Source organism: Acinonyx jubatus, chromosome E4, assembly GCF_027475565.1.
Source record: "Acinonyx jubatus isolate Ajub_Pintada_27869175 chromosome E4, VMU_Ajub_asm_v1.0, whole genome shotgun sequence".
Classification (NCBI taxonomy): Eukaryota; Metazoa; Chordata; class Mammalia; order Carnivora; family Felidae; genus Acinonyx; species Acinonyx jubatus.
This window is the reverse complement of record NC_069395.1, coordinates 66,758,118-66,772,249: the sequence shown is the minus strand read 5'-3', so window position 1 is coordinate 66,772,249 and position 14,132 is coordinate 66,758,118. Positions and strand designations below refer to the sequence as shown.

Genomic DNA, 14,132 nt, shown 5'->3' with positions numbered 1-14,132 from the left:
CCTCCTATTCCACCATCTTCTGCCCCGGAAGTCTCACGTCTTTTAATTAGTATAAAATTTCAAATATTTCCAAAGAAAGTATAAGCTACTTTTTCCAGTAAAGCAAGCTTGGTTATTTGTACCAGTTTCTAAATGAAAACAACCAAAAACCCTGGGTTAAAAATAAGTAGGGAGCAGGCAGTAAAATAAGAAAGCCTGTCGCTGAGCCGTGGTAAACTCCAAGTCCTCCCCTGAAAGAGTCTGCAGCCCAAGTCCAGTGTGAAGGGCTCGTGGAAATGCAACCAGAATGCCTCTCGGGGAGAAGAGACCTTCCATCTAAGGCTCAGGGAGTCGCACACGTGTTTTGCAAGGAACAATCAGTCAAAAATAGCTAAACACACATAAACACAAGGACCGTGAGAACCATGGCGAAAATACAGCACAGGTGACCTGGGCGGCTTGGTCAGGTAGGCGTCCAGCTTCAGCTCAGGTCATGATCTCACGGTTCGTGGGTTCGAGCCCCACGTCGGTCTCTGTGCTGACAGCTGGGAGCCTGGAGCCTGCTTCGGATTCCGTGTCTCCCTCTCTCTCTGTCTCTGTCTCTCCCTAAGTAAACATTTAAAAAATAATAAATAAATAATAAAACAGTACAGACTGACCCTAACCCTTCAGACACTTGAATTATCAGATGTAGATTACGACAAAATACTTCCCGTGTTTAAAGGAACAGAGATTTAAACAAGCTACATATTTTAGGAGAACAAGGAAGTACTGAAAATGGCAGAGCAGATGGGAAGAAGAATCCAGAAATGAAAATCATTCATTAAATAGAATGTGATAGTGTTCGCAGGCGTGGCAGGAGATTGAACGGAACCAGAAAAGAGGATCAGGAAGCCAGAGAATGGAACAGAAGAGAATGCAGCCCAAAGAGACTGAGGATGGAAATAGGAAAGAGCCGTTAGGATTCGTAGGGCAAAGTGAGAAGTCGGACACAAGTTTAACTGAAGTTCAGGGAGAGGAGAGCAGACAGAGCAGAGGCAGTAATTGATAGGATAAAGGCTGAGAGTTTTCCAGAATTAACAGATGGGACAAATTCAATCCCAAGCAAGATAAAGTCTTAAAGAAAAAAAAACAAAAAACAAAAAAAACTTGCACATATATACATGTTCATGGAACTGCAGAAAATCAAAGGAAAATCTTTTTTAACATCTGTATTTTTGAGAGACAGAGAGCGTGAGCAGGGGAGGGGCAGAGAGAGAGGGAGACACAGAATCGGAAACAGGCTCCAGGCTCCGAGCTGTCAGCCCAGAGCCCGACGCGGGGCTCGAACTCACAAACTGCGAGATCACGACCTGAGCCGAAGCCGGATGCTTAACCGACTGAGCCCATCAGGTCCCCCAGAAAATCAAAGGAAAATCTTAAAGAAGCTAGAGGAAAAGTAACATTCAAAGGCGTGAGGATGGCATCTTCAATATGTTGGGAGAAGTGAAATGTTACACTAAAGCTGTGCAGACGAAACTCTTGTTTCTAAATTGAGGATGAAATAAAACAGGCCAAAAAGAGAGAAAAACAGAATTCACCATTAGCAACCGCTAATAATGTGAGCTAACTGACATACTTCAGGCAGAGGGGAAAGGGAAACAATTGAAAGGTCTGAGACGGGACAGGAGGAAAGCAAGTGGTAAATCGATCCCGACAAAGATCAGGCAGCGTACTAGCCTCCGGCTTTTGGAGCGGGACGGGACGTTGACCAGATGAAGCGGAGGGACCAAGAAGAACGTATAAGCCAGGCCTGGGGAGCGTATGGAGGTTTCAGGTCTCGTGTTATCAAGGAGGCTACTTAACAATGACCTGGAGACTCGGGCAGGTCAAGTATGCACGCTGTGGTTTTTAGAGCAGCCACTAAAACAGTCGGAAAAAATTGCACAACTTCCCCAATCTTAGAGGAGGAAGAGAAGCTTGTTCTGCTGTTTCGTGAACGAGGAGTTTTTAAGTCCCAAGGTGGCACACAGTCCCATCTCGACTTCGTAGGTACGTAAACCCTTGCACCTGGGCATCAGGGGACACGTACGATGATATTCAGAACATCGTTGTTAGTCACAAACAGTTCCAACGTGTCACCCACAACAGAATGGATAAATGCGTGGTGTATTCACACAACAGACAATACAGTCATGCAGGGGAATGAACCACAGCTACAGCTTTGTCGACAGAAGGAAGCTCAAAGACGATGACAAAACTACACACACACCCCCTCATACAGGTCACTCGTCACCACTCAGGTATTACGTCTTTGCACACTTGCCTGCTTGTTGAAACTAATTTCTAACTCTAAAACTGTACTCTCAGTGCTTAGGGGTCATTTACACGTGTGCCGAGTGCGGAAATGTTTCAGTCCCCCCCCACCCCCCGCCGTGTGCACAGCCCCTCTCTGTGCATACTCCCCCCCCCATGCACACTCCCCCTCTATGCACAGCTCCCCTCCGTGTACACTCCCCATGCACAGTCCCCACCCCATGCACAGTCCCCCTCCATGCACTGTTTCCCCCCTGTGTGCACACTCTCCCCCCCATGCACAGTCCCCCCCCGTGCACACTCCCCCTCCGTGCACAGCTCCCCTCCATGCACAGCTCCCACCGTGTGCACACCCCCCCCGCACAGTTCCTCCCCCCTGCACAGTCCCCCTCCGTGCACAGCTCCCCTCCATGTACACTCCCCCCCGTGCACAGTTCCCCCCACCCCCCTGTGCACACTCCCCCTCCGTGCACAGCTCCCACCATGTGCACACTCCGCCCCCATGCACAGTTCCTCCCCCCTGCACAGTCCCCCTCCGTGCACAGCTCCCCTCCATGTACACTCCCCCCCCGTGTACAGTTCCCCCCCCGTTGCACACTCCCCCTCTGCGCACAGCTCCCCTCCATGTACGCTCCCCGCCCCGTGCACAGTTCCCCCCACTCCCCTGTGCACACTCCCCCTCCGTGCACAGTCTCCCCGCCCCATGCGCACTCCCCGCTGAGGTCAAACGGGTGACATCCGGCTTCTGGTTGTAGCTCTCCTAGTGTCACACAGGTGCTCTCTTCGGGCTCTGTCTACAGCCACAGCTTTCATGTTTGTGCTTTTGGTTGGTGGTTTTGCTGCTTACAGTGGCAAAGCCGAAACGCCGCGTGGAGTCGCTGCCCGGAAGGCTGTGATGTGCTTTATGGAGAAAACACCTGTGTCAGATCCGCTTCGTTCACTCGTGAGTTCTAGTGCTTTTGGCCGTGAGTCCAGTCTCAACGCATCAGTACCATCAAGATGTCTTTAAGCACTTTACTGACTATGTGACAAAAACGTAAACAGGAACAACAGTTCAGCGCCCACTGACGCAGCGTTTGCGGTGACTTCGCTACACAGAGCACCAACTGTGTACAGAGCTATATATGGAGAGAGAGCTGGAAGAGAACATACGAATTTGCTCTGGGTGATGCGATTCTGCGTGATTTCTATTTTTGCCTTGTCCTTCCTAGATCTCCATATTTAGATGATGAGACTGTGTAGGAAAAAGCTGAATGGCACTTTTAAATTAAAAAAAAAAAAGGCAAAACAGAAAGATGAATGACTCCCGGGCCATAGGCTTAATCAGAAAACCAAATCATAGAAACACAACGTTTATGAGAACAAGAATAAAATCAGCCGTGAAGTTCTGGCAACCTGGGGTAGGAGGCGAGCAGGATTGTCGAAAAGGTAACACGATGTTGAACTTACAAAACCATTGCTCCTGAAGTTTAATTCTCCCTTTATAGTTAGTACCAGCCTCCCTCAAACCCTGGATCCTACACCAGATTAAAAATCTGTATAGAGGCTCAGTCACTTGAGCGTCTTGATTTCGGCTCAGGTCATGATCTCATGGTTCGTGGGTTCAAAGCCCTGCATTGGGCTCTGTGCTGATGGTGCGGAGCCTGCTTGGGATTCTCTCTCCCCCCACCCTGGCACCAACTCATTCTCTCTCTCTCTGTCTCTCTCTCTCTCAATTAAAAAAAAAAAAAAAAAAACCTACATAGGCACATCAAAAAGATGCTTAACATCATTTGTCATCAGGAAACTGTGAATCGAAACCATAGTGAGATACAATTTCACACCCACCAGGGAGAGTAGAATCCAAAGGGCGGGTGATAAGGAACGCGGCAGTCATGTGAGGCTGGAGGCTTTGCGCTTGATGGGAATGTAAAATGGTGTGGCCGCCCTGGAAAACAGTCTGTAAACTCCTCAGGAAGGTAAACAGGCCCCATCTGACCCAGCACTCCTACTCCCAGGTATATACCCAAGGGAAGTTCAAACCTTGTCACACCGAAACTTGCCACGAATGTTCACGGCAGCATTGTTCGTAAGACAGAAACCACGCCAGCGTTCCTGACGAATGGACAGACAGAACACGGTAGGTACACAGACATGATACACACGAGCACGTCTATACCGAGGAACATTATTCACCCATCAACAGGACTGAAGTATAGACACACTACAGCCTGAATGACCCCCCAAAACATTATAGGAACCGAGAGAAGGCAGTCCGAAAGGCCACATGTCATCTCACTTCCATGAAACGTCCAGAATAGGAAACTCGGCCGAGCTGGGCGGTAGATGAGCCGTCGCCCGGGGCTGAGGATGGGCGGCTGACTCGTCAAGGGCGTGTGGGGTTTTGTCTTCAAGTGATGAAAATGTTCTAAAAACGATTATGGTGATGGCTCCACAAGGTGATGAATATACTAAAAAGCATTGAAGTGAGTGAATTTTATGCTATCTAAATTGTATTTCAAATTAAAAAAAACAAAAACAAAAACAAAACCTGCCCACAAAACCCAGAGTCCCAGAAAGCGATGACAACTGTGCGCACGCCGGCACAGAAGGTTGAGGTGCTGAGTCTGCGGACATGGGAACTGAGGGGCAGAGAGGCTAACCTGTGACAGGTCCGGGATGTACATGTGTTCAAGGTCAGGCTGAGAGAACGTGGCCCCCCGTGGGTCGCTAGCAGGTACAGCCACCCACGGCTGAGTCGGCACCCCTGCCAGAGTGACCCGGGCTGAAGCTGGCCAGGTGGAAATGTCCGGCTTGGACATTCGGGTGGCCAGGAGTGCCACTGGCTGTGTGGTGTGCCACACGGACGCGGGTGGAGAGCTGTCTGGGGGCAGATGACCACAGCCTACTGTGGACACAGAACATCTGAGGACCTAAAAGGGCTTCCAGGCACAGCTTCCACTTTTATTCTTGTAAGATTTGTGCCCCTTGACAACATCACCCCCATTTCCCCCGCCCCCGCCCCAGCCACCACCGTCCTAGTCTCAGTCTCTACGAAACGGGCTTTTCTGTCTTAGATTCCACACGTGAGTGATCCAGTTTTTAGGTTTCTCCGTCTGGCTTATTTCACTCGGCAGAATGCCCTGCGGGCTCATCCATGTTGTTGCAAACGGCAGGACTTCCTTCCTTTATTATGGCTGAGTGACACCCGATTGTGTGTGCACACGCCACGTTTTCCTCTTCCGGTCACGCGTGGAGAGACGCTTGGGTTGCTTCCACATCTGCGCTGTTGTGAATAAAGCAGCAGGGCACGTGGGAATGCAGACCTCTCTTCAAAGCACTGATCTCTGTTCCTGCGTATAGGTGACCCGGGGTGGCCTTGCCGGGTCGTGTGAGAGTTCAGTGTTTAAGGTTTAAGGAGCTACAGTACGGTCTTCCATAATGACCGAACCATCTGAAATTCCCGGCAACAGTGTATCAGGGTTTCCTTTTCTCCACATTCTCCCCAACGTTTGTCATCATCTGTCCCCTCGGTAATGACCATCCTCCAACCTTCATGAACCAACCTTCATCCGCAGGTGTGAGGTGATCTCTCCTTGGGGTTGGGTTTGCATTTCCCTGAGGACTACTGACGTTGAGCACCTTTCCGGGTACCCGTTGGCCATTGTGTATCTTCCTTGGGAAAAGGTCTCTTCGGGTCCTTCGCCCATTTTTTAATCGGATTGATTTTATGGCTGTTGAGTTGGATGAGTGAGTGCTTTATATACTTTGGATTTAACTCCTTGTCAGATAGATGGCTTGTGAATATCTTCTCCCATTCTGTAAGTTGCTTTTCCAGTTTATCAATTGTTTCCTTTGCTGTGCAGAAGGAATCTAGTCCCGCTTGTTTGTTTTAGCTTTTGTTGAATGTGCTCCGGTGTCTTATCCAAGAAATCATCGCCAAGACCATTGTCAAGGATCTTTTTCCATGTTTTCTTCTAGAAGTTTTATTGTTCCAGATTTTATTTAAATCTTTGAATCATTTCTACTTGACTTTTTTAAATTAAATTTAAATTAGTTAACATACAGTATAGAATTGGATTCAAGAATATAATTTAGTGATTATATGTAAAACCCCGTGCTCGTCCCAGCAAGTGCCCTCCTTAATGTCCGTCACCCATTTAGCCCATACCCCCACCCATCTCCCCTCCAGCAACCCTCAGTTTGTTCTCTGTATTTAAGAGTCTCTTATGGTCTGCCTCCCTGTTTTTTACCTTATTTTTCCTTCCCCGATGTGCATCCATTGTGTTTCTTAAATTCCCATGAGTGAAATCATATATTTGTCTTTCTCTGACTTATTTTGCTTAACATAATACACTCTAGCTCCATCCACGTTGTTGCAAATGGCAAGATTTCATTCTTTTTGATCGCTGAGTAATATTCCATTACACACACACACACACACACCCCATGTCTTCTTTATCCATTCATCAGTCGATGGACATTTGGGCTCTTCCCATAATTTGGCTATTGTCGATAGTGCAGCTATAAATATTGGGGTGCATCTCCTTTGAATCAGCATTTTTGTAACCTCTGGATAAATATCTAGTAGTGCAATTTCTGGGTCATAGGGTAGTTCTACTTTTAGTTTTTTGAGGAACCTCCATACTGTTTTCCAGAGTGGCTGCCCCAGCTTGCATTCCCACCAGCAGTGCAGAAGAGATCCCTTTCTCCACACCCTCGCCAACATCTGCTGTTGCCTGAGTTGTTGGTTTTAGCCATTCTGACAGGTGTGAGGTGGTATCTCAGTGTGGTTTTGATTTGTATTTCCCTGATGATGAGCGATATTGAGCATTTTCTCCTGTGTCTGTTAGCCATCTGGATGTCTTCTTTAGGAAAATGTATATTCATGTCTTCTGCCCATTTCCTCACTGGATTATTTGTTTTTTGGGTGTTGAGTTTGATAAGTTCTTTATAGATTTTAGATACTAACCCTTTATCTGATTTGTCGTTTGCCAATATCTTCTCCCATTCCGTCAGTACCTTTTAGTTTTATTGATTGTTTCCTTCGTTGTGCAGAAGCTTTTTATCTTGATGAGGTCCCAATAGTTCATTTTTGCTTTTATTTCCCTTGCCTGCAGAGGAATGCGTAGTAAGAAGCTGCCGTGGCCAAGGTCAAAAAGGTTGTTGCCTGTTTTCTCCTCTAGGATTTTGATGGTTTCCTGCCTCACATTTAGATCTTTCATCCATTTTGAGTGTCTTTTTGTGTATCGTGTGAGAAAGTGGTCCGGGCTCATTCTTCTTCTTGTCACTGTCCAGTTTTCCTAGCACCACTTGCTAAGGAGACTGTCTTTTTTCCATCGGATAGTCTTTCCTGCTTTGTCAAGTATTAGTTGGCCACACGTTTGTAGGTCCATTTCTACTTAACTTTTGTGAGTGGTGTAAGATAGGGATCCAATTTCATTATTTTGCATGTGGAGACCCAGTTTTCCCAGCTTCATTGGTTGAGGAGACCGTTCTCCCCCCCCCCCCCCCAGTCTGTGTTCCTGGCACCCTTGTCAAAAATGAGTTGACAAAAAAAAAAAAAAATTAGTTGACCACATACGTCTGGGTTTGTGCCTGGGCTCTGTTCTGTTCCACTGGTCTATGTGCCTGTTTTTATGCCAGAACCGTATTGGTTTTACTACTACAACTTTGTAAGAGACCTTCAAATCAGGGAGTAGGATGCCTCCAGCTTTGATCTCCTTTTTCAGAATTGCTCTGGCTATTCGGGGTCTTTTGTATTTCCATACAAATTTTAGAATATTTTTTCTATTTCTGTGAAAAATGCCATGGGGATTTTGATTAGGACTGTATTGTATTATAGATTTTTCTGTAGAAAGAATTTTTCACAATATCCTTCTAATCCAAGAAGACAGGAAGTCTTTCCAGTTACTTCTGTCTTCCTCACAGTCTTCCACCAACTTTGTATATTTTTTAGTGTGCAGGTCTTTTATCTCCTTGTTGAAATTTAGTCCTAAGTATTTTGTTATCTTTGATGCTATCGTAGATAGGACTGCTTTCGTGATTTCTCTTTCAGACAGTTTGTTGGTAATGGGTAGTAATGCAACTAATTTCTGTGTTGATTTTATATCCTGCGATTTTACTGAATTCATTTATTAGTTCTAACAGTTTTTTGGAATATTTAGGGCTTTCCGTGTATAAGATGATATCACCTACAAACGGAGGCAATTTCACTTCTTCCTTCCCAATTTTTATGCTTTTAATTCTTTTTCTTGCCTAATTGCTATGGCTAGGGCTCTCTGTACTATGTTGAATAGAGATGATGAGAGTTCTTGTTCTTGATCTTAGAGGGAGAAGGTTTTAACCTTTCACTACTCAGTATGATGTTAGCTATGGCTTGTCATATGTGGCCCTTATGCTCAGCAAGATTCCTTCTATACTAATTTGTTGGGAGTTTTTATCATGAGAGGATGTTGAATTTTGTCAAATGCTTTTTCCCCATTTACTGAAATGATCATGTGATTTATCCTTCATTCAGTTTATGTGGTGCGTCACATTTATCGATTTGCCTGTGTTGAACCATCCTTGCATCCTGGGGTGAATCCCACTTGATCATGGTTTATGATCCTTTTAATGTGTTCCTGGAATCCATTTGCTAGTATTTTGTTGAGGATCAAATAAGTAGGATTGAGTGCTGGGTGGTTGTGTTTTTAGGATACAAGCGCCTTAATAAACAGGGTGGAAAATACAAAGCTGACACTACAGAAGATAGAATTCTCCAGAAAGGCTGTGCAGAGCATGGGGCAGGGGTCAGCTGGGCTCTGCACTGGAAGGAGAAGAGGCAGCTCATCAGTGGTGGGTGGGTGGGTTATAGGATTTGGTGTGGGGGGCCGTGAGTTGGAATTGCTCACATTTAATGGTATGTCGAGTTAGCCGCCCAGAGAAGGGGGGAGGGGCAGAGCAAAGGACTTAGGAAGAGTGAGAAAGGCGTTCAGCCAGGATGGAAACATCAGGCATCCTGTCTGAAGCACGGTCACCATGACGGTCGGTCTTTGGGTTCCCCATTATGTGCTCTCCACTGGAAAATGGCGTCCTCCTGCCATCGTTCTCCCTGGCAGTCGAGTCTGTTACCAAAGTTTGCAGAGATGATCCCAATGACCCCAAAGACAAATCCTAAAAAAAAAAATTTAAAAGTGACGTGCTTGTCTCTAAATCCCAACAGAAACATGCCTACAAGTCCTGTAAGCCTCTGAGTTCCTGGGTTAACGATCTCATCCAGCGAGTGAATTTCTTCAACACTTGGGCCAAAATGGCTTACACTGCAATACATCATCGGTACGGATGAAAGCGGCTTTATTCTCTTCCTTAATTTTGCGAAGAACTTAACGGTTTACCATGTAGTTTCATATGGTTGGACTTTTGGGTTCTCAGAGCAACATGTGAATCAAGCGGGGCGGGGGGGGGGCGGGGTACTGTTGTCTTCAGTCTAGGATGGAGACCTGGAGACACAGGATACCCTGGGTCCCGTCCATGGTCCCTCCGCTCAAGGACACACAGGACCAGACCTGGTACATTTCCCTTCCTGTTATTCTACACTCTGTCCTGTGACACCAGCAGAGGGAAGTGCAAAAGGAAGTAAGGGTTAGTTACGTGTAATTTTTAAACGAGTTTAATACATAGATCAAAATCATATGAAGGGCACGAGAGCAGCTATCGCTCAAGGAGTGCCTGTGTCCCACGTCCTCATGTGACTCTGACAGTAACCCTGCGAGATGCAGTCAGCCCGGTCATTCGTCAGCCTTGTCTTAGATATGAGTGAGGCACAAGGATGTGAAGTAGCTTGCCCAGCGTTTCACAACTAGGGTAGAAGCCTTGAGATTTGAAGCCAGAAAATCTGGTTCCAAAGTCTGTGCCAAACCGCCTTTTGTGCCACTTACCTCTAAGCAAATGCTAGGACCTATTCTCTCAGAGTCACCAGCTCCGGAACAATCCATAGACTCCTCAGCGCCCAGTCAGGATGCCCAGCACATCCCTCGTTGCCTAAATCCATTGCCTTCCAGCAAGTTAGGGCCTCACCCTTCAAAGCCACAGCTGGTCTCCCCTGAAGGACAAGACGAGGGTCCCGAGTGGGGTTAAGCCTGAGATGAGAAGGGGAGGAGGGGCCGTGGAGGGCCTGGCCGCGTGGATAGGTGATGACGGTGCCCTTGACCCCTCGGTCTACGGTCTGCCTCCTACAGGTACATGAGATTTGTCGCCACCGGGAAGCATTCCATTCCATCATCCACCCAAAACCCCAGATCCTCTGACAATAAAACCAGTGATTTCTGTGAAGGATTTCCTGCAAGATACTGGCTCCCAGCTTTCTTCTTTCCGCAAGGTGAGTGTGAGAACAGGGCGAGGGCCCCCTCCCAGCCCCCCACGTTCGTGCTCCCTGCCAGCCTCCCTCCTCCTCCCCTTCAGCATGAAAGACCCAAAGCCACAGCCCTGCATCCCCAGGCACTACGCCCTGGGGGTGGGGAGTCTCTCCTCCCTCCCTCCGCTTCCCTTCCCTTCCTCACCCCACCTCCCCCCTCCCCAGTAGGACCACCCTTGCCTGACTGCACCTGCCCCTGGCAGGAGCGTCATCACCTCCACCGACTCTGATGTCAAAGGCCGACGTGGCCTCCCTCAAAGGCCACCACACTTTATCGGGGCCGCGGGAGGTGGGTGCCCCCCAAGGACAGAATCTGTGCCTCAGCCATTTCTGTTCATTCATTCAACAAAAGCGAACGCCTGGAACCGTGCCGGGTCTCGGGAGCCACTGCTCAGGTCACACGGGAGGGGAAGACGTCCCCACGGAGGGCGTTACGATGCATGGTTGGGTGATGGGGCGTACAAGACACCACGGAGCCCCACGCGGGCAGCCCCCCATCTTTCTACTCCAGGCCGCGCAGCCCCCAGTGCCTTAAACTCCCGATACGCAATCCCAGAACCATTACACGAGTTTCTGAACGAATGTGTGAATGAGTGAACCAGTGAGGGCTTTGGGAGCATAAAGCAGGGGGGCCTGAGCGGGGACCAGGAAAGGCTGCTGAGACAGAGAGCCAGCTGCCGGAAGGGCAGGTGCCGAGCGCACAAGGGGACGGCGGTTAATCCCAGGACCCGTGCTCACCAGGGGCCAGGCGCTGTCGCGAGCTCTCTGTGGAGAGCAGTCCTCACGACAGTCCCGTGGTGGTGTTCACACGGCCCTCCCTGTTCTCAGGAAAACCCTGGCACAGAGAAGGTAAGTAATTTTCCCAAAGTCACACAACTGAGCCGGGATCGGAACTCGGCTCGTGTGACGCAGAAACCCACGTACTGAAACACAGCATTGACTGGGAATCGCATTTCTGTTCGGGCCAAAGGCCAGATAGGAGGGGGGAGAAGCCCACGTGAACCGTTCAGTGTGGGCAGGGGCAGAGTGAAAGCCCACGAAGGGCGAACGGTGTGGGATGAAGCTGAAAAGGTGGGCAGGGCTGGCTCCTGGTGGGGGCTCCTGGGGCGGGGGGGGGGGGGGTGTCTGGGCCGCTGCCCCGTCTCAGGCAGGGGGGCCTTGACCTGACTCCGCAACACGGAGGAGGAGCCGGAGCGGAGCCTGGGTCCCAGGCACTTAGGCGTCTGCTTTTCCCCAGGCGAGAATTGGCGGTGGCCCGGAAGGACGACAGAGGAGGGTGGAAGAGAATAGTCGTAGGACGCTGAGGGAGCAGAGAGGGAGGCTCCCCGGTCTTGGGCTCAGAGAGCTGGGTGGCGGCTGACGACCATTACTGACACAGGGACACGGGGACACAGGGAGAGGAGCAACGTGATGGGCAGAGAGGTGGCCGACACCTGTCAAGTCTGAGACGTTCGGAGGAGACCGCATGGTGGGCGGTGGGCAGGTGGCTCTAGGGGGCTGGAGCTCAGGAGACACGGGGGCTCGACAGCGTGGCAGTGTCACTGAGCGCCTGGGGGACAGGGCCAGGGCGTGCCGGCTGCCACCAGAAGCACAAAGAGGTTGGTGGCCCCAGTCTTGTCCCCTGGAGGCCGCGGACCCCCGAGAGGCGCACAGAGGAGGGCCGGGGCAGAGACGGCCTCTCGGGCCTTGGAAAGTTCTGAGGAAATTTGGAGAAAGAGCGTCCCAGGAGGAGGGCAGGAGCGAAGTCACCAGCCGGGTGCCCGCTCAGACATTTCCCACAACGGCACAGCACGGGAAACATGCCAGTGTGGCGGGGGCCTCAGTGCCCAGGTGACTCGGTGAGCGCTGGTATAGAGACCCCGGCAGGGGCATTACACGATTCAGAAGCAGAGTGAAGCTCCTAACCTGGCAGTTCACGCAGGATGGATTAAGCAAGAGGGGGAACTGGCTGGCAGAACAGTTGGGAGCTGTGTTAGGAATCCTGGTGTTAAGACACAGGACGCAATCCAAACCTGCTTGAGCAAAACAGGGCAAGTCATAGGCTCATGCGAGTGGGAAGGCAGGCCAGAGGTTTGGCTTCAGGAACGGCTGGATCCAGGTGATCGACTGTCCTCTGCCTCCTCATATCTGGGCTGTTTCCACTCTGTCTTGGTCTCCTTTTTCTCAGCTGCATGTAGCCTTTGTCCACACAGCCAAGGGGACACCCAACAGCTTGGCGACCCCAGAGGAAAACGTGCCTTCCTCTTCCCACTCGTCTGTGTGCCGTTTCTCGACCAAGACTCTGACGTGCTCGGGTCTTCTCCTTGCTCCCGGGAGCCAGCTTGTGGCCAGGAGGGAACGCAGAGCCCTTGGTGCCCCTGACTCGCAGGGAACTCGTCGCTCTGTGCTTTTCCCCAAAGCCTTTCTCGTGGCCGTGCTTCACGACTACGGACGGTCCCAGGGAATCTCTCTCGGCGCCCTCACGTTTGCCCACCGTGTGATCTCGGACACCGCTGACAGCAGAGACGAGGGGTTCTCCGCGGCCATCCACGGGAACCTCAACACAGTCAGGACGGCCTTTGAGGTACCAGAACGCCGAGGGCACTGGGGAGAGCACTCGTGCAGTCGGTCCTCCCCTCGCCAGCCTCCACTCAGCCTCCCCCGTGCCGCGCACCACACAAGTCCCAAAGCTACGCGCGGACCCTCTGTTTTCCCTTTTCCTTCAAGCAGCTTTTACTTTTTCCTACTTTGGTACTATGGCAGAATACACATAAGGTAACACTGGACTTGCCATTTTAACTGTTTCCTTTTTTAAAGTTTATTTACTTAGAGAGAGAGAGAGAGGGTGCGTGCAAGTGGGGCGGGGCTCGAGCTCACGAACTGTGAGACGGTGACCCGAGCCGAAGTCCAGAGCTGGACGCTCACCCGACTGAGCCCCCCCCAGGCACCCTCATGCTCACCGTTTCTGAGTGCACAGCCGGGTGGCCCTGAGCACGTCCACGCTGCGGGGCGGCCCTCACGCCCTCCACCTCCGGAACCGAGGCACTGTCCCCGTGGACGTCCACGTCCCGCCCGCCTGTCCTGATCGCATCTATTTTTTGTCCCTATAAATCTGGCGACAGGAGCCTCCTGTAGCATCTGTCCCTGCGACTGGCCCCTTTCACTCGGCACAGTGTCTCCAGGACTCATCTGTGTGGTGGCCGGTGTCGGGACACAGGAGCGCCCCTCCACGGTTTCCGTGGCTCCAGTGGCCCGTGGTCCCCGGTCGGGATCATACAATCCCCCTCCTGAGTGTCAGAAGGTCAACAAGAAGGGGGGACGCGGCCGACAAGACATCTTGGGAGGGAGGGAGACCACATTCACGTGGCTTTTATTACGTCGTGTTGCGAGAACTGCTCTATTTTGTTCTTAGTTATTGCCGTCACCCTCTCCCCGTGCCCCGTTTATACACGAGACCACGCCGTGGGAGTGTAGGGAGACCCCGGTCCACACAGGGCTCGGTGCG

At 50.5% G+C, this 14,132-nt stretch overlaps 1 protein-coding gene across 6 annotated transcripts in view; it reads left to right on the top strand.

Annotated features, from left to right (window-relative positions):
- Positions 1-14,132, top strand: part of DNAH14 (dynein axonemal heavy chain 14) — a 324,348-nt gene that overhangs the window by 308,599 nt on the left and 1,617 nt on the right. For 3 of the 6 annotated variants that reach the window (XM_053209129.1, XM_053209128.1, XM_053209132.1), the window contains 3 exons: positions 9,458-9,570; positions 10,473-10,612; positions 13,048-13,211. In XM_053209129.1, coding sequence (XP_053065104.1) covers positions 9,458-9,570; positions 10,473-10,612; positions 13,048-13,211 — 417 coding nt within the window. Of the gene's footprint in view, positions 1-9,457; positions 9,571-10,472; positions 10,613-11,885; positions 12,487-13,047; positions 13,212-14,132 lie in introns of those variants that run through there. The other 3 variants (XR_008293043.1, XR_008293044.1, XM_053209131.1) reach the window with 3 other exon arrangements.